Source organism: Podarcis vaucheri, assembly GCF_965113315.1.
Source record: "Podarcis vaucheri genome assembly, chromosome: Z".
NCBI lineage: Eukaryota > Metazoa > Chordata > Lepidosauria > Squamata > Lacertidae > Podarcis > Podarcis vaucheri.
This window is the reverse complement of record NC_138758.1, coordinates 49,724,618-49,742,241: the sequence shown is the minus strand read 5'-3', so window position 1 is coordinate 49,742,241 and position 17,624 is coordinate 49,724,618. Positions and strand designations below refer to the sequence as shown.

Below are 17,624 nucleotides of genomic sequence, written 5' to 3'. Positions count from 1 at the left end.
ATTCCATAAACGTTTTCCAGTCTTCCTTGAATACCCTTTCTTCCTGATGAGTGCCTAACCTCTCCTAAGAGGATGAGCTGGAGTGGACTCTGGTGGTGCAGCAGAGGTGTCAGGATCAGAGGTGAGACTGGCACTGGAGCTGGGGGTTGTGGAGTGGACGCAGCACTCCCAGGTGACGCGGGAAGGGGACAGAGCAGAGTGCTGGGAGGCTACACCACCGGGACCCTCCCCAAGATTGGATTCCAGCCTCTCAAGGCCCAGGCACAGCCTGTCTCCCCAGGGTCACCAGCAGGCAGCTCCTCCAACACCCCAACCCTCTTCTGGTCTGACAGCTCTCTCTACAATTTCTCTATGGGACTCATGACAAGGTGGCAGAGGTGGGGATGGAAAACATCCAATTAGCCACTGTAAACAGACACTGGTTTTAAACTGGCTTCTCTCAGTTTTCAGTTCCACAGGGCTGCTACTTTCTCAAGAGTGCCAGAAACGTTCAGACATTATTGTGGGAATTTGGTGGCGGCAGCGGTGGGGTGGGGGACGTTGGTTGTTGTTGGACTGCAAGATCGCAGGGCTACTTACAGCTTTTTCTAGGAAGAGGTTGTCCCCTGTGAGGTGGTAAGTGCTCAACAGGCCCCCAAGGATCCGAATGGCACTCTCAAATAGGTTGACGTCCACATTCTTGTTGAAGTTGAGGTCAGTGGCAACCCACTTCCTTGCTTCTTTGAACTCTGCATTGGGGAAGGGAGTCAAGAGATTGTAAACGGAAACCCTGGACCAAGGTTTTCTGGGCTGTTGGGGAAGGAAAGACTCAGGAAAGCACCCCACCCTCATTCTTAAGGCCACATCTGGGAGTGGCTCCTGCCCACCTGGATGTCAGGTGAAAGAGCAGCCCCCCCCCCAAGCTGCTGAAGACAGGTTTCCCTTGTTGGCCTAGGAGCAGGAGAAGCTGCCTTTAGGCCCATTCATGAAATGGGTCCATCTAATCCAGTGCTGCCTACTCTAACTGGCAACAGCTGCCCAGCTTTTCATGCAGAAAAGTGTATTTGCCATCACTTGTCACCTGGACCCTTTTAACTGGAGATGATGCCAGTGCCTTCTGCATCTGCAGAGTGTGCTCCGTGGCAGCTATGGCCCCTGCCCAATATAGCTCTCTACCATTCATGCCTGTGGAAGTGGGTGGGGGTAGGGGGCAGGTGATGCTCTCCACAGCAGACATGGTCAACCTGGGGCTGGGGGCCCAAACTAAATCCCCTCCCCCAAACAAAAGACAAAAAAGAAAATCTTCTGCAGCTACAGCAAAGTGTGCTAATATTCAAGGTAATGTGCCAGCTCTGGAAGAAAGGTTCTTGCTCCTCAGATAACACTGGCGGAACAAGCGGAACAATGGAAAGGAGGGCATTGCCTCACTCCGAATGTGCCCATTTGACCACTCTGATCTGCAGATCTGCCACTGTTGCAGATGCCACGTAATACCTGTTCTGCAGCTGCAATAAATCATTCTTCTGGCACAGCAATACCTGCTCTCTGGAACTCCCTGTCTATTGGCATCAGGCAAGTGCCTTCACTGTATTTTTTTCTGCTTAAAACATTTTTGTTTGAGCAAGCCTATGAAGAGACATAAAAGCAGGCATGTTTTAAATCTCTTCTTTCTGTTTACTGACTTTGCTTTTATAAATGCTTTTCATTATTTGCTTTTAATTGTCTTACTGGTGATTTCAACACTTCCCATAAACCACTCAAGAGGTTCTGCTCCGATGACGTGGTATAGACATTTGGTAAAATAAATCAAGTAAATGAGGCCAAGTGAAAAAGCTGACATGGGAGAAATGGGGCAGACCTTCTTTCAAGCCCATGATCCACATGGTGTCCAGGGCATCAATGAGTGTTAGGCCAAGGCCAAACCATTCGCTGAACGATTTAGAGATGGGCTTCAGCTCGTCGTGGCCCCAGGCAAACTCCTTGTAGCCTTTCCAAGCGTGGCGGAATGCTTCTATCACTGCCATCTGGCGCTCATTGAGAGGTACTAAAATCAGAAAGCAGAAGAACTCAGCTGTAGGACACAGGAACTTAGCTGCTGGGACCAGCTCTCTGGGTTCTGTTTAGGCAAGGGCCCCCTCTCACATTGCATGATTCGCCTACTCTAGTCAACTACCAAACTGTTTTTTCCCCATTTATCAAACTTATTAGTTAAGTGTATAGTTAACACTGTTATTATTTATAAGACAATTTAATTTTTTTGCTTTTTCATAAGTGTTTCGTTAGACAATATATTAGTATATTATACAATCCCCTTATTTTCCCCCCTTCCCTTATTGTTGTGTGTGTATTTATTTATTTTTAGTGTAAGTTGTTTGGAGACTGTCAGGTGACAAGTGACTAATAAGTTTGATAATTTTTTTGGGGGGGAGGGGAAACTAACAATTCAGAATGTGAAACCATGGACTGAAGCTGGCATACAAACAATGGCTTGTGCAACCATGATTTCCCATTACTTTTTGAATGCAATGTACTGGCATGAACCTGGTTTTTTTCCAGCACCCCTCCCCAGACGCTCACATGGCCAGAGATGTGAGGCAAGAGCCATTAGAAAAGTGAAATCAGCATTAGGCAAAATTAGGCATGGTTGCTTTGTTCATCCACAAGACTGATCCTAGTTTGTTCCAACAAACCATGGCTAAAACAAAACCATAAAGGGACCCCTGACCATTAGGTCCAGTCGTGGCCAACTCTGGGGTTGCGGCGCTCATCTCGCTTTATTGGCCGAGGGAGCTGGCGTACAGCTTCCGGGTCATGTGGCCAGCAGGACTAAGCCGCTTCTGGCAAATGAGAGCAGCACACGGAAACGCCATTTACCTTCCTGCTGGAGCGGTACCTATTTATCTACTTGCACTTTGATGTGCTTTCAAACTGCAAGGTTGGCAGGAGCAGAGACCAAGCAACGGGAGCTCACCCCTTCGCGGGGATTCGAACCGCTGACTTTCTGATCAGCAAGTCCTAGGCTCTGTGGTTTAACCCACAGCGCCATGAGCGTTAAAAAAGGTTAAAATAAACAATATCTGAATGTTACATGCAGCCATACTGTCTGAAACAAAGGGGAAATGGCAGGAAGAAAGCTTGGGCCCACATCTTCACTAATATGTCAGATAAATTAAAGAATGGAAATTGAAAAGTGTTTGTGAAGGACTGAGCTAGTGAAGGTTGGAATGTGAAGGCTGTGTTCACAACAGAACCGTGAAAGAAGAACAAAGTAGCAGGAACTTGAAGAAGAAGAGTAGTTTGGATTTGATATCTCGCTTTATCACTACCCGAAGGAGTCTCAAACGGTTAACATTCTCCTCTCCCTTCCTCCCCCACAACAAACACCCTGTGAGGTGAGTGGGGCTGAGAGACTTCAGTGTGACTAGGCCAAGGTCACCCAGCAGCTGCATGTGGAGGAGTGGAGACACGAACCCGGTTCACCAGATTACGAGTTATCCACTACACCACACTTGTTATTATAAACTGTTGTAGGAGAAGAGATAAGGAAGTTAGAAGCCTGTTGCCATCTCTTGTAGAAGCTGACAGAAGTTAGAAGGTGGAAGTTATTGCCATATATGGACAGACCTGACCCTTTGTTTGTAACTGTATACCTGCTTGTGCTTTTTTCATATTTGGTGTGCCGCCCCCCATACTACTTGCTGGATGAGACTGTGATGCATCGGCCCTGCAACACCTAAATAAACATCCTATTTTACTGATGACTGGCATCTGGATTCTATTGACCGTTCCAAGCAGCCCAGGGTATCAGGCTTGAACCTGGATATTTCCCCAACAGTCTCTGTACCCAACAGACATGTCTGTTTCAGACCTGTCTGTTTTGTGTAGCAGTAACCAGCAGCTGCCTGCATGGCAGGAATAAGCTTTGACCTCACCAGAGATGGGGGTTCCCCTTGACTCATTACCTGGCTCTTTAGTATCTTCGGATTCCACAGGCAAGGGCCTGCCTGGTTCCTTTATTTTGTTGGAAGGAGGTTCTGTGCCCTGGTCCGGCTCAATAACAGCTCCTCTCCAGCTGCAAAAAGAGAACTATTCAAGGAAAACTGTCTGGGTTCTGCGGTCACAGCAACGTCAGAAAGATGCACAACAAAGGCTCAATCAAGGATTGGGGTGCTGCATACCCAAATATAGGTGCTCCTCTTTTCCCGGGGGTGCAGATTTCTCCGCACAAAAGTCTCTTAAATGGTTCTCCCTTACTGCCCCTTATGCCCAGAACACTCCCAGGTCCTCTGTGGTGCCAGCGTGTAGCTTCTCCTTAGTCTCAGAACTTAACCCCCAGCTGAACTGAAGCCCAGGCATCTGTCACTAGATGTTTTCCATGTTAGCTTCACATCTCCATTCCTGCTGCTCCTGCGGCTGTCTCTCCTAAAGGGTCGAAATGTGTGTTATAACTTTCTTGCAACCAAGCAATGCTCCTCCAGCCAACTACCTGATGACGGACTTCTCCGTTTTTTGTTCTTTACCAGCCTGGCCAGCTTCTCCCTCCTCCTTGACTGCCTCATCAGGGAAGTTCAACCTCGAGTCTCTCCATGGTGGCCTGATCTGCAGGTTAGGAGGTCCCCGCCGGACAGGAAGCTGCTTCGGAGGTTTCTAAGGAAATGGAGTAGAGGAAGAAAACAATGACTTCCCACCTTCCCATACACACCTACACATACCTGTAAAAAGCCACTTGCTTTGTCACCTTTGGCAGGCAAGACTGGGAAGTAAGGGGAGACTTGGCTCGATGCCCATGTCTGTGACCATATCTGCAGGGCTGGGATAAACTGAAACTGCCCCCACCTTCAGCTCTCCCCTTTCATCTGTTGACAGGGAACTGAATCCAGCTATTTCCTAGTTTCTCAGGACAGGAAGCCCCACTGAGTCCTGGCCTCATTACTAGCCTCCATTTGCTTCTTTAAGATGAGAGGCTTCTCTCACCAGGTCAGAAGAAAACAGGCCAGTAATAGTGATGCCACTGTTGCAGGAATTTATGTATAGGTTGGGGGGGGGGTTGCCCCTCCAGCAGATATCATGCACATGCAGCCCACTACCAAAATCAGCACAATCACCTTTGTGGCTTTTGTGATTTGTCCCCACAAAACACTTCATCACAGTTTCTTCCTCTCTATTCAAAGGGCCTCTGAAGCACAATACCAAATGTAACAATTCACTGATAAATGTATCTATGTACTGGCTCACTGGGAAAACTTCAGAAATTCATCTAGACATGTGAGCTCAGCTACGCAGCAGCCCTTCTGCCTGAGTGATAATTCCTGGCATCCTGATACCTGAGTGCCAGACAGGTAGCCATTCCAGAAATAACAAACCCAGAGGAAGACAAACGGGTGTGATTAACTTGGCTGGGAAACAGGGAAATGTAAATATCTCTTTTGTTACACTTGATGGGTGTTTGGTGGAGGGCAAGGGGAACCATGGGGCAGGGTCCAGGATGCTCAGATTCCTGCCACCAGACCTCCCCTTTCATGATGTAACCATGATGTATGAGTGATGTAGTTTGGGGGGGTGTAAGATGGGGATTAGCAGCTAATAAAAGTTTGGGTTCTCTTTTGTTCCGGGCGTCCACCTTGTTCCACCTTGTGGCAGGTGGGAGTCCTGTCGCGACAGTCTTCAATCAAGACCAAGCCTACTGGCTTCTGTTTTGCTCTGGTATCCCTGGCTGGTGTCCTTGTTTTTTGTCCAAGGGAGCCCTCAGATTTCTCCGTTAACACCACCTACTGCCATGAAAAGGATCTGAAGCTCTTTGAGGGTCCCCTTGCCTGGAAGTACAGGCAAGACTGGAAAATGGAATGTGCCTCCCACGAAAAGGGATGGAGCATGAAGCCATTTTCACAGCCCTGCCTCCAAAGCAAAAGAGAGTCATAACTGCACCACCCAATGAGACAAGATAGGGTGCTTGCCCCCCGCCCCAGCAATCCGGCCAAACCTCAGACACAGGGAAAATTCAGGACATAGACCACTTCTCTCGCCCACTTTGCCAGAGAGGTGGTATCCCAAGTGGACCTGAGCTTCCTTCAGCAGCAACCCCTGACCACACTAGGTGACACACCAGTGGCCCAGGGCTTGAGACAGGGCTGTCACCCAAAGAGACTTGCTTATATGAGTGGTAAGCATGCAAGACTTCGTCAGCAACCTGCAAAAGACACAAGGTGGAGTCCTGGGCTGGGAGTCAAAGATTAAAGATGTGAAGCAATCATACAGGGCATTTCGTAAACCTCAGTCTCCTTTCTGAGAAACAAAGGTGCTGGCAGAGAAGACTAGTTACGAGTCTGGCATTTCCTCAGATTAATGATTAATCAAGTTGTGTTCCAGACAGCTTTGAGAAGACAGGAAATGGTAGAAGACAAATGAAAGCCACCCTCTCCTGTTCTTCCTCTGTGGTAAAGGTAAAGGGACCCCTGACCATTAGGTCCAGTCGTGGCCGACTCTGGGGTTGCGGCGCTCATCTCGCTTTACTTGTCAAGGGAGCCAGCATACAGCTTCCGGGTCATGTGGCCAGCATGACTAAGCCGCTTCTGGCGAACCAGAGCAGCGCACGGAAATGCCGTTTACCTTCCTGCCGGAGTGGTACCTATTTATCTACTTGCACTTTGAGGTGCTTTCAAGCTGCTAGGTTGGCAGGAGCAGGGACTGAGAAACGGGAGCTCACCCCGTCGCGGGGATTCGAACTGCCGACCTTCTGATCGGCAAGTCCTAGGCTCTGTGGTTTAGACCACAGCGCCACCCGCGTCCCTTTCCTTTGTGGTAGGGTTGTTGTATTTTAGGTACTCATAAGAACCTAGGAAGAGTCTGCTGGATCAAGCTAATTGCCCATCTAGTCCAGCAGCCTGTTCTTACAGTGGCCAACCAGGTGACCTAAAGGGAAACCAACAAGCAGGATCTGGGCGCAAGAGCCCGCTCCCCTTCTGCGGCATCTAGCAACTGGAATTCAGATGAATTACTGCTTCACTGGATGACCCCGAGTTCTAGTGTCATGAGAAAAGGAAGAAAAACTTCTCTCTATCTGTGCCGTGTATGATTTTGTAAACGTCTATCGTGTCACCTCTTACCCGCTGCAAGCAGGATTTGAGCACAGGAGCACTCTCCTCCACCCTTGCAGCTTGCAGCAACCAGCATTTAGAAAAATTGTTGTATCCAACTGTGGAGGCAGAGCATAGCTGTTGCGGCTAGTAGCTTATGATAGCCTTATCCTCCATGAATTTGTCTAATCCTCTTTTTAATCCATCCAAGCTCGTGGGAAGCACTTCCTCCTGTGGGAGCTAGTTCCAAAGTTTAACTGCCAGTGGTGCATGCTCTAGTTATCTCCCGCTTGGACTACTGCAATGCGCTACCTTTGAAAGTGATCCGGAAACTACAACTAATCCAGAACGCGGCAGCTAGACTGGTGACTGGGAGCGGCCGCCGAGACCACATAACACCAGTCTTGAAAGACCTACATTGGCTCCCAGTACGTTTCCGAGCACAATACAAAGTGTTGGTGCTGACCTTTAAAGCCCTAAACGGCCTCAGTACAGTACATCTGAAGGAGCGTCTCCACCCCCATCCTTCTGCCCAGACACTGAGGTCCAGCGCCGAGGGCCTTCTGGAGGTTCCCTCATTGCGAGAAGTGAGGCTACAGGGAACCAGGCAGAGGGCCTTCTCGGTAGTGGCACCCGCCCTGTGGAACACCCTCCCATCAGATGTCAAAGAGATAAACAACTACCTGACATTCAGAAGACATCTGAAGGCAGCCCTGTTCAGTTTTTAGTGTGTGACATTTTAGTGTATTTTTGGTCTTTGTTGGAAGCCGCCCAGAGTGGCTGGGGAAACCCGGCCAGATGGGCAGGGTACAAGTGATAAATTATATTATTATTATTATTATTATTATTATTATTATTATTATTATTATTATGTGCTGCATGAAAAAGTACTTTATTTTCTCTTCCTCAATCTTCCAACATTTGGTTTCACTGGATGTCCATGAGTTCCAGCGGTATGGGAGAAATAAAACTTTCCTGTATCCCCTTTCTCCATGCCATGCATCGTTTTATAATCGTTCATCATGTCACCTCTTACTCACCTTTTCAAAAGGAAGCATTACTAAAGGAAGTCCAATGTAAAATACACATTTTAAACAGCACAATTCGCCAAATAATAAAATATTACCATACACTTAGATACAGAGGGTGCTTGCTGTGTGTTAGGCTGCTACCCCCCAACCCTCTAGATTCCAAAAAAGACATTGGGGAGAGAATTACTTGAAGTGAAAAATCCCCCTGATTGGCATCAGCGTTTTGTGGAATTGGAAGAACTGCCTGATTTGCTGGCTTCAACCCAGGGACCTCCATATAAGTCTTTTGTTCCTCTGAAGCTCTGCTGGTTAGACCTGGAAAGAGAAATTAACTGCAGTGAATGCCACCTGATGCAACATAATGAAATGAATGTCCAAGACTCCTGGTAAGATCTCATCCAGTAAAACATGTTTACATGCTGGCTTCAGGCTTACCAGAACAATAAACAAAACCATGGAAACCAAATCATTGCTCCCTGTCCAATGTATCTTGCTCCCACAAGAAAAATCACCCAGCAAGAAGAACTGGCATAATTTCTTTTTTCCTTACAAATTAGCCCAAAGAGCTGAGACCGGGTTTGATCTTTCGATTCATTCATTATTGCAGTCAGGGCTGATGACAGGGCAGCAGGTGCAGCTGGGGCCCGGCAGTCCAGAGGGGGGACTCACTAACTTGAACATGTTGTATGTAACATATTAACAAAATATGTATTTCATCTTCAAAGCACGCACAATTCCAAAATAATAGCTTGCAAACTTTTGCAGTGAACTAAGCATCAACAGCAAGTTAGCTCCATCAGCAGAGCAAGAGACTCTTAATCTAATGGTTGTGAGTTTGAGCCTGCACTGCAGGGGGCTGGACTAGATGACCCTTGTGGCCCCTTCCACCTCTATGATTCCCCCCCCCATTGCCATTTCTATATATTCTATTAACTTTGTCTGCCATTCTCCCTTTGTTGGTATCTTATCTTCCCTCTATCTACCATCCATGCAGCTGTAGTAGCATACATAAAAAGAGATTTGTGGTCCCTGGGTATATTTTCATCTGTTATGCCTAAAAGAAAAGCTTCGGGGTTTTAAACATTTTTTGCAACTCATCATTTCCCAGAAGTTTTTAACCTTTTCGTATGTCAACCATACAGTGGTACCCCGCAAGACGAACGCCTCGCAAGACGGAAAACCCGCTAGACGAAAGGGTTTTCCGTTTTGGAGGCGCTTCGCAAAACGAATTTCCCTATGGGCTTCCTTTGCAAGACGAAAGCCCATAGGGAAATCTCCGGGACAGCGGGGAAGCGCAGCGCGTCTTCCCCACTGTCCTCGGACCTCCTCCGAAGGCTGGCGGTGGGGCGGAGAGACCTCCTCCCGCCGCCAGGCTTCGGAAGGATGCTCCAAAGCCTGGCGGTGGGGCAGAAAGACCTCCTCCTGCCGCCAGCCTTCGGAAGGATGCTCCGAAGCCTGGCGGCGGGAGGAGGTCTTTCCGCCCCACCGCCAGCCTTCGGAGCAGCCTTCCGAAGGCTGGCAGCAGGAGGAGGTCTTTCCGCCCCATCGCCAGCCTTCAGAACGCTGTCCTGAAGACTTGCGATGGGAGGAGGGTTTTCCTTCCCACCGCCAACATTCAGAATGCTGTTCTGAATGTTGGCGGTGGGGAGGAAAAACCCTCCTCCCACCGCAAGCCCCGGGAACAGAGGAGAAGCGCTGCGCCCCTTCCCCTCTGTTCCCGTACCTGTCCTGAAGGCTTGCGGTGGGGAGAAAAGCCCTTCTCCGCACCGTCAGCCTGGCAAGCGGTTTCCATAGGAACGCATTAATTGATTTTCAATGCATTCCTATGGGAAACCGTGCTTCGCAAGACGAAAAACTCACAAGAAGAAAAAACTTGCGGAACGAATTAATTTCGTCTTGCGAGGCACCACTGTATATGATAAAATGTGCCTTCTTTTTCTTTACATTTCCAACAACTATCAGTTTCAGTTTTATACATCTTAGCTAATTTACTTGGCGTTAAATACCACCTATAGATCATTTTCATATGGTTTTCCTTCAGTGTGTAACATGCAGTAAATTTTAGATCTTTTTTCCATAATTTCCATAATTTCTATATCACGCCCTTTATCCCTTGCCCAATGGATCATATATTTTTTAACCCATTTTACCAATTCATTTACCCAACGAATTTTACCAATTCATCTTTTGTCCCCCATTCTAATAGTAGTTTATACATTTTATAAATTATTTTTCTTTACTATCAATAATCTCTCTTTCAAATTGTGAACTTTGGGCTGAAAAACCCCTTCTTTTGTCCAGTTTTAACACATCATTTATTTGATGATACTATAACCAATCCATCACCACTTGTCCAAGTCCCTCCTTTTTAAAATCTTACTACTTCTGAAAAGTCCAAGAATTCTCTATAAGTTGCCCAGTGTCCTTCTATGTTACACCAACGCTATGATTCTATGATTTCTGAGTATTTCCAACCGTCTACGAACATTCGCTTCTACGCTTTGACAATATGACAGCACAGTCTCATCTTACAATGTGGGTTTTCGTAAGTGAACACCATGCGAATACAGTCATACCTCATGTTACGTTTGCTTCATGATACAATTTTTCAGGTTGTGTCCCGCAGCGACCCAGAAATACTGGAAAGGGTTACTTCCAGGTTTCGCTGCTCGTGCATGTGTGCAAAATGACATCATGCGCATGCACAGAAGCAGCAAATCATGACCCGCATGTGCGCAGACATGCAGACGCGGGTTGCGTTCTTTTCAGGTTGCGAACAGGCCTCTGGAACGGATCCCGTTTGCAACCAGAGGTACCACTGTACAATGAAGTACAAGTTGAATGTTTCAAGTGTTTGACTAGTTCAGCAATGATCGTGTAGATGCTTATATGCTTATACTACTGATATAAGTCATTAGGATCTTAACATTCTCAGCAGGTACAAAACATCACATTTATTATTGACACCCAAATGAGATCATGAATTTGTTTTACATCCCATGTAAATACTTTCTAGCCAATATGCCCTTGATTAGGGAGGCCTGGGATGGGGTGGGGATTTTCACCGTGGTCTAAACTTGCGTTTAGCACCACTGATTACAGTAACACAAAAGAAGCAGAACAGCCTCTGAAAATAAGCAAAGATGCCCTTAATTTTTCTCCAGTGGTTGCTGCTTTAGAACTGGCCTCCCACCAATGAAGGGCCTCTTCCTTTTGCATACAGAACCCTCTCTGTGTATAGAACTTTCCAAACCTGTCCTGAGTTTAGGGTGAAAGCTTTAGTTGCTTTTTAAAAATTACAAATCTGCAACCTTGCTAAGCTGCAGAAAAGCGAAGTAAGTGAAATAGACCTACTTTTCCAGGGTTCGGACATGTTTGCGTAAGTGATGACTCCGCAGACAGCCAGAAAGGCGAACAGGAAGAGGATCAAGCTCCGCTGGAGGCGGGACAGCTGCTTCCATTTCTGAGATTGAAACAATAGAGAGATCAGAAATGCAAATAACTGCGCTATTTATATAGCAATAAATAAATAATGCAATAAATAAATAAATAAATAAATAAAGTCTAAATCAGAGAAGAACCCTAGCTCATGACATGCATGCATTGACACCACAGGTCTCCATGTGAGTTTTCACAAGCTGCACTAAACACTTCCCAGTTTGTATCTCCCTTTTCACTCCACACAGAAAAGCAAGGATGATTCTCTGAAGCAATTATGTAGACAGTGTTCCTTTACCACATATGAAACTTTATAATAAGGCAGAGTTCAGCTTTGCTGAATCCACTTTGCTTTTTTACTGGAACCCCAAGATCGACCATATCAAAAAACAAAATCTTAGAATGAAAGACTTCTGAGCCCAGGAACTTCTTATGAGCACCAGAACTGAGCAGAGCACACAGCCCTTCTACATAAAATATCCACTCTGGGTTCCCGCCTCCCCAGTTTTCAGTATTTCAGCAATATTTGGGGTAAATTTGTTGATGCCATTGTTAGGAACACAGGATCTTGCAACATTTAGTGAGTATTATAATAAAGGAAGAAAAACTTTTCTCTATCCACTTTCTTCATACCAAGCATCATCTTATAAACTCCTATCTTGCCACCTCTTATTGGCTTTTTTTCTAAATTAAAAAGTCCCAAATGCTGCAAACTTCCCTCATCGGAAAGTCACTCCACCCTCAACCCCCCCCCAACTGATAATTTTGGTTGCCCTCCAACTCTACAATAACATTTTTGTGTTAAGGCAACCAGAACTGTATGCAGTAAATTTTAAGCAACTGGGAGTGAGAAATCATTCTTGGTGTTCTTCAGATTACCCAGAGATCTAGCAGTGGATCCCAATCTACCTACAGATCCTGACTTATTTTCTGCCCCACTCTGCTCTATAGTATAATACAGTACATACACACACACCCTTCTAGAAGGACTTAAAATCTGAAATTTAACTGTTGGGAGGGAGGAGGGAAGGGGAAAGGAACAAACTGCAAGCAAAAACAGTTAAACAACTTAAATTGTGCTGTGACTGTGGAGAAAAAGTTAGAGCAGATGACCAGTCCTGCTGGCTCAGACTGACCAATCCAAGACTCGGTTCCAACAGAGGCCAGCCAGAAGCCTCCTGGAAAGTCCGAAACAGGAAATACAACAGCCTCCCTGGCCTCTCTCTGTTGTATGCCTCCAGCATCTCCTCCAGCTTCTGAACACAGATCCTAAATAAAAACCACTGATATAGTTCCATAAAGAAGTAAGAAGAATCCAGCTGAATGACACGAAAGGTCCACCTAGTGCAACATGCTGCTTCCAACAGCGGCCAGCCAGATATTTCCAGAAAGCCCACAAGCAGGGCAGGAGGGCAAGAACCCCCTCCCTCTGGCACTCAAGATGCACACTGCCTCTTAGCATGGAGGGTCTATGCAGCCACCACAGCTATTCCGCTACGGAGGGATTAGAAAGGAGAGTTTATAAAGGGGAGCAACATGAACCTTCCTTGTCCCACGCGCCTCCACAACTGCCCTGATTTCACTGCACTTGGGCACCTCCCTCTCTTGTCAGCATCTTGCCTAAAACAAAAACAAAAAATGCCAGAGATTTCTCTTACGTACAGCACAGCTCATGAGATCTGGATCAAGGCCGCTTCTTGACTTTTTCATGGCTTAACAGCAACAGCTGTCTGAGGAAAACACAGAGCCAGCTCTCTGTTCAAAGTTTCTTTCTCGAAAAGGAAGCTGCCAGGGCTAATGCCACCTCTCTGTTTCCTGTCGCACCCCAGAGGTCTGTCTTTTGTTGTTGTGATGATTCAGTGGGGAGAGAAAGGCACCCTGCCTACACCTTGAAGGTACAGCACCTGCTGCCAGCATCATGAACTGATGCAAGTTGCTTTGGAGAATAAATGTTGGTCTGAAAATCAAGGGGAGGGGGGAGAATAAATAGGAGAAAAGCCAATCAATGACTACCAATTGTGATGGCTGTATTGAGCCACCAGATTTCAGAGGCAGCATGGCTCTGAGTATCAGTTGCTAGGAAGCAACAATGGGAGAGGGGAGTTGTATTTATGCCTCACATGTGGACTTGGGTAAGTGGCTGGATACTGGGGGAAGAGGATGCTTGACCTGACAGGCCCCCTCTGGACTGATTGAATTATCAGAAGAACATAGGAGGAGCTGGGCTGGAACACCTGTGTTCAGAATACTAGATACTAGCAGCATCAACCTTGGGGGGGGGGCGTGCCCTTAAGGCTTCCTCCAAGGCTTCTGGGGGGGGGGCATCTGGTTGACCACTGAGGGAAGCAGGATCCTGGACTCCATGGACATTTGTTCATATACCTATCTTTAAAAGTTGAAAGGAACCCAGCAGGGGCAGGAGTCTATTAATCTAAAATGAAAACTCCAGGTTTGTTTTCAAAACATGTTGGAATTGATATTCTTATAAATTGTTACTAATAGTCCAGTTTCCTGCACCTATGGGACTCTTCCTGTTCTTTTTATAACCCTGCCCTTTGAAGGAACAAAGGTAAACACACCAACATAATATTACCCTTAAAAAAAACAACCATTCAATCAACCATTACAGTACAGTGGTACCTCTGGATGCGAATGGGATCCATTCCGGAGCCCCGTTCACATCCTGAAGTGAACACAACCCACATCTGCATGTGCGCGGGTTGTGATTTGCCGCTTCTGTGCATAACATCATTTTGAGCGTCTGCACATGCACGAGTGGTGAAACCCGGAAGTAATGCATTCTGTTACTTCTGGGTTGCGGTGGAGCGCAACCTGAAAATGCTCAACCCGAAGCTGCTTCAACCCAACGTATGACTGTAACAACAACAACAACAACGGGAAGGAGAGCAAGCAGAATCCACCCCAGCACCTCCTCCAGCTGCACTCTCCCACACCCTTTCCCCACAAGGTGATTGACAGCTGGTGCTGATGTAGTGATTAGGAGATCAAGCTAGGACCTCAGAGACCAAGGTTCAAATCCACACTCACTCATGAAGCTCACCGGGTGGCTTTGGGACAGTCACTGCATCTTGGCCTAACCTACCCCAGAGGGTTGCTGTGGGGATTAAATGAGGAAGTGGATCACACTGCATGCTTTATTATGGCACTCAGAACCATGTACCTTGAGCTCCTTGGAGGAGAAGGTGGGATATGAAAGCAATCAATCATTCAGTCATTCTACAACAGTACATATGAGTCAGAAAAGTGAGACAGAAATCCAACCAGTGCAGCTAATACAACCAGAGAAGTGGACATGGAGCAATGGATCCAAACTACAAGAAAGAAGATTCCACCTAAACATTAGGAAGAACTTCCTGGCAGTAAGAGCTGTTCGCCAGTGGAATTTGCTGCCAAGGAGTGTGGTGGAGTCTCCTACTTTGGAGGTCTTTAAGCAGAGGCTTGACAACCATATGTCAGGAGTGCTCTGATGGTGTTTCCTCCTTGGCAGGGGGTTGGACTCGATGGCCCTTGTGGTCTCTTCCAACTCTATGATTCTATGATTCTAACCATTTCAGACTGTAGGGAAGGGGTCAGAGGAAGTTCCTGCCTTTCTCACCTGGCCCTACAACTAAATCTCAAAGGCTGTCATATGGAAGAGGGAGCAAACTTGTTTTCTCCAGCTCTAGAGGGGAGGACTTGAACTCATGGATTCCAGTTACAAAAGGGGAGATTCCAACCAAACATCAGGAAGAACTTTCTGTGACAGTAACAGCTGTTTCGACAGTGGAACTGCCTCCCTCGGGAGGTGGTGGACTCTGGGTGGTCATCTGTCCTGGATGCTTTAGCCGAGGTTCCTGCGCTGCAGGGGGCCCGGCTGGATAACCCTCGGAGTCCCTTAGAATCATAGAATCATAGAATCACAGAGTTGGAAGAGACCACAAGGGCCATCGAGTCCAACCCCCTGCCAAGCAGGAAACACCATCAGAGCACTCCTGACATATGGTTGTCAAGCCTCTGCTTAAAGACCTCCAAAGAAGGAGACTCCACCACACTCCTTGGCAGCAAATTCCCTAATATGACTTTCAGCTGCTCCATTTGGGTTGGGTTGGTGAGGTTGGAGAGGGAGAGTAGTAAGCACCCTAAGGACTATGGCTATGCAATGCCCACCCTGGGGGCTTCCTGGCTTGCCAAGGCTTGACGCATGCGCCCTGCGCGGCACTTCCCACCCCGGCCTGAGGAGGGCAGAGCGCTGCGGCCCCTATTGCCTCTCCGCGCACCCCACCACCAGCCCCGACTCTATGGCTTCTCCCCTCACCCGCCAGCAGGAGCGCCTCCGCCAGGCCTTGCTGTTGTTGTAGCCGCCGCCGACGGCGGCCGCCGCTGCGTCGAGCGCTCCGCCGGGGCTGAGGGTCACGGTGATGAAGTCCCGCCTGGTGGAGGGTGGCAGCGGCGTCGAAGAGGAGGCGGCGGAGGAGTACATGGCGGCGCGGGCAATGGCCCCTCAGGATCCGCGAGCCGCTCCTCCGCCGGCTGCCATGGTGTGTTTTTTTTTTTTTTTTCTCGCGTCCGCCCAGCCCGTAGAGATGACGGCGCAGAGCGGCCGCTTCCGCGTCTGCGCTCTCCCTCCCTCGTCCGCGGGTGGGTGGGGGAGGAAAGCTCTATGGTTATCTCCTTAGCAACAGCGCCCAGGGAGGAAAGCTCTATGGTTTTCTCCTTAGCAACAGCGCCCAGGGAGGAAAGCTCTATGGTTTTCTCCTTAGCAACAGCGCCCAGGGAGTGCCCTGGGAAAAAGGCCGCGGAGCCTTTCTCTATTTCACCCCTGTGGTGAAAGGGTTAAAAGTCTTTTGCTCCGCCAGCAAAAGGCTGTTTGCCATGGCCAATAAATCACAAGCGCCTTTTTAAAAGGGCATTGCTGTTTTGCATCATATGCCCGCTAGAGGCCTTGTTTTATTTATTGCCATTTTATATACCGCCCCCCCCCCGCTCCAAAGGATCTCAATGGTGTGGGGACATGGGTCTCCCTGTTGCTGGAATTTATGTTTAGATTGGGGGGGGGGTGTTTGACCCTCCAGCAGATATCATGCACATGCAGCCCACTACCAAAACCAGCACAATCACTTTTGTGGCTTGTCCCCACAAAACACTTCATCACAGTTTCCTCCTCTCTATCCCAAGGGCCTCTGCTGCACAATACCAAATGTAAGAATTCACTGATAAATGTACCTATGTACTGGCTCACAGGGAAAACTTCAGAAATTCATCTAGATGTGAGCTCAGCTACGCAGCAGCCTCTCTGCCTGAGTGATAATTCCTGGCATCCTGATACCTGAGTGCCAGACAGGTAGCCATTCCAGAAATAACAAACCCAGAGGAAGACAAAAGGGTGTGATTAACTTGGCTGGGAAACAGGGAAATGTAAATATCTCTTTTGTTCCCTAGCCAGAATTAAGATTGCGGGAAGAAATATCAACAACCTCAAAAATGCAGATGACACAACCTTGACGCAGACAGTGAGGAGGAATTAAAGAACCTTTTATTGAGGGTGAAAGAGGAGAGCACAAAATATGGTCTGAAGCTCAACATCAAAAAAACGAAGATTATGGCCACTGGGTCCATCACCTCCTGGCAAATAGAAGGGGAAGAAATGGAGGCAGTGAGAGATTTTACTTTCTTGGGATCCATGATCACTGCAGATGGTGACAACAGCCACGAAATTAAAAGATGCCTGCTTCTTTGGAGAAAAGCAATGACAAACCTAGACAGCATCTTAAAAAGTAGAGACATCACCTTGCCAACCAAGGTCCGTATAGTACAGGGGTCTGCAACCTTTAAGACAAAAAGAGCCACTTGGACCCGTTTCCGAAGAAAAAAAACCTGGGAGCCGCAAAACCGGGAAGGTGACGTCGGGACGGTGCATGACTAGCGCACACACCGCCCCCATGCGGCATCACAGCCAGTACAGCGCCTGCCACAGTGGGGAGTGTCGGGGCACACAATGCGCCTCCTCCCCTCGCTAGTATCCGCCCCGGAGCCGCGGCAGAGGTGTTAAAGAGCCACATGTGGCTCTGGAGCCGCGGGTTGCAGACCCCTGGTATAGTAAAAG

General features: G+C 47.7%; 1 protein-coding gene across 3 annotated transcripts in view; it reads right to left on the bottom strand.

Annotated features, from left to right (window-relative positions):
• Window positions 1-16,089, bottom strand: part of MAN1B1 (mannosidase alpha class 1B member 1) — a 30,587-nt gene extending 14,498 nt beyond the window's left edge. Inside the window, exons 1-7 of one of the 3 annotated variants that reach the window (XM_082208894.1) lie at window positions 15,837-16,089; window positions 11,438-11,546; window positions 8,271-8,398; window positions 4,466-4,626; window positions 3,942-4,051; window positions 1,838-2,023; window positions 580-728 (exon numbers count right to left, since the gene is read on the bottom strand). In XM_082208894.1, coding sequence (XP_082065020.1) covers window positions 580-728; window positions 1,838-2,023; window positions 3,942-4,051; window positions 4,466-4,626; window positions 8,271-8,398; window positions 11,438-11,546; window positions 15,837-16,001 — 1,008 coding nt within the window. In that variant the 5' untranslated portion in view covers window positions 16,002-16,089. Of the gene's footprint in view, window positions 1-579; window positions 729-1,837; window positions 2,024-3,941; window positions 4,052-4,465; window positions 4,627-8,270; window positions 8,399-11,437; window positions 11,547-13,183; window positions 13,529-15,836 lie in introns of those variants that run through there. The other 2 variants (XM_082208892.1, XM_082208893.1) reach the window with 2 other exon arrangements.
• Window positions 16,090-17,624: the final 1,535 nt, after the last annotated feature.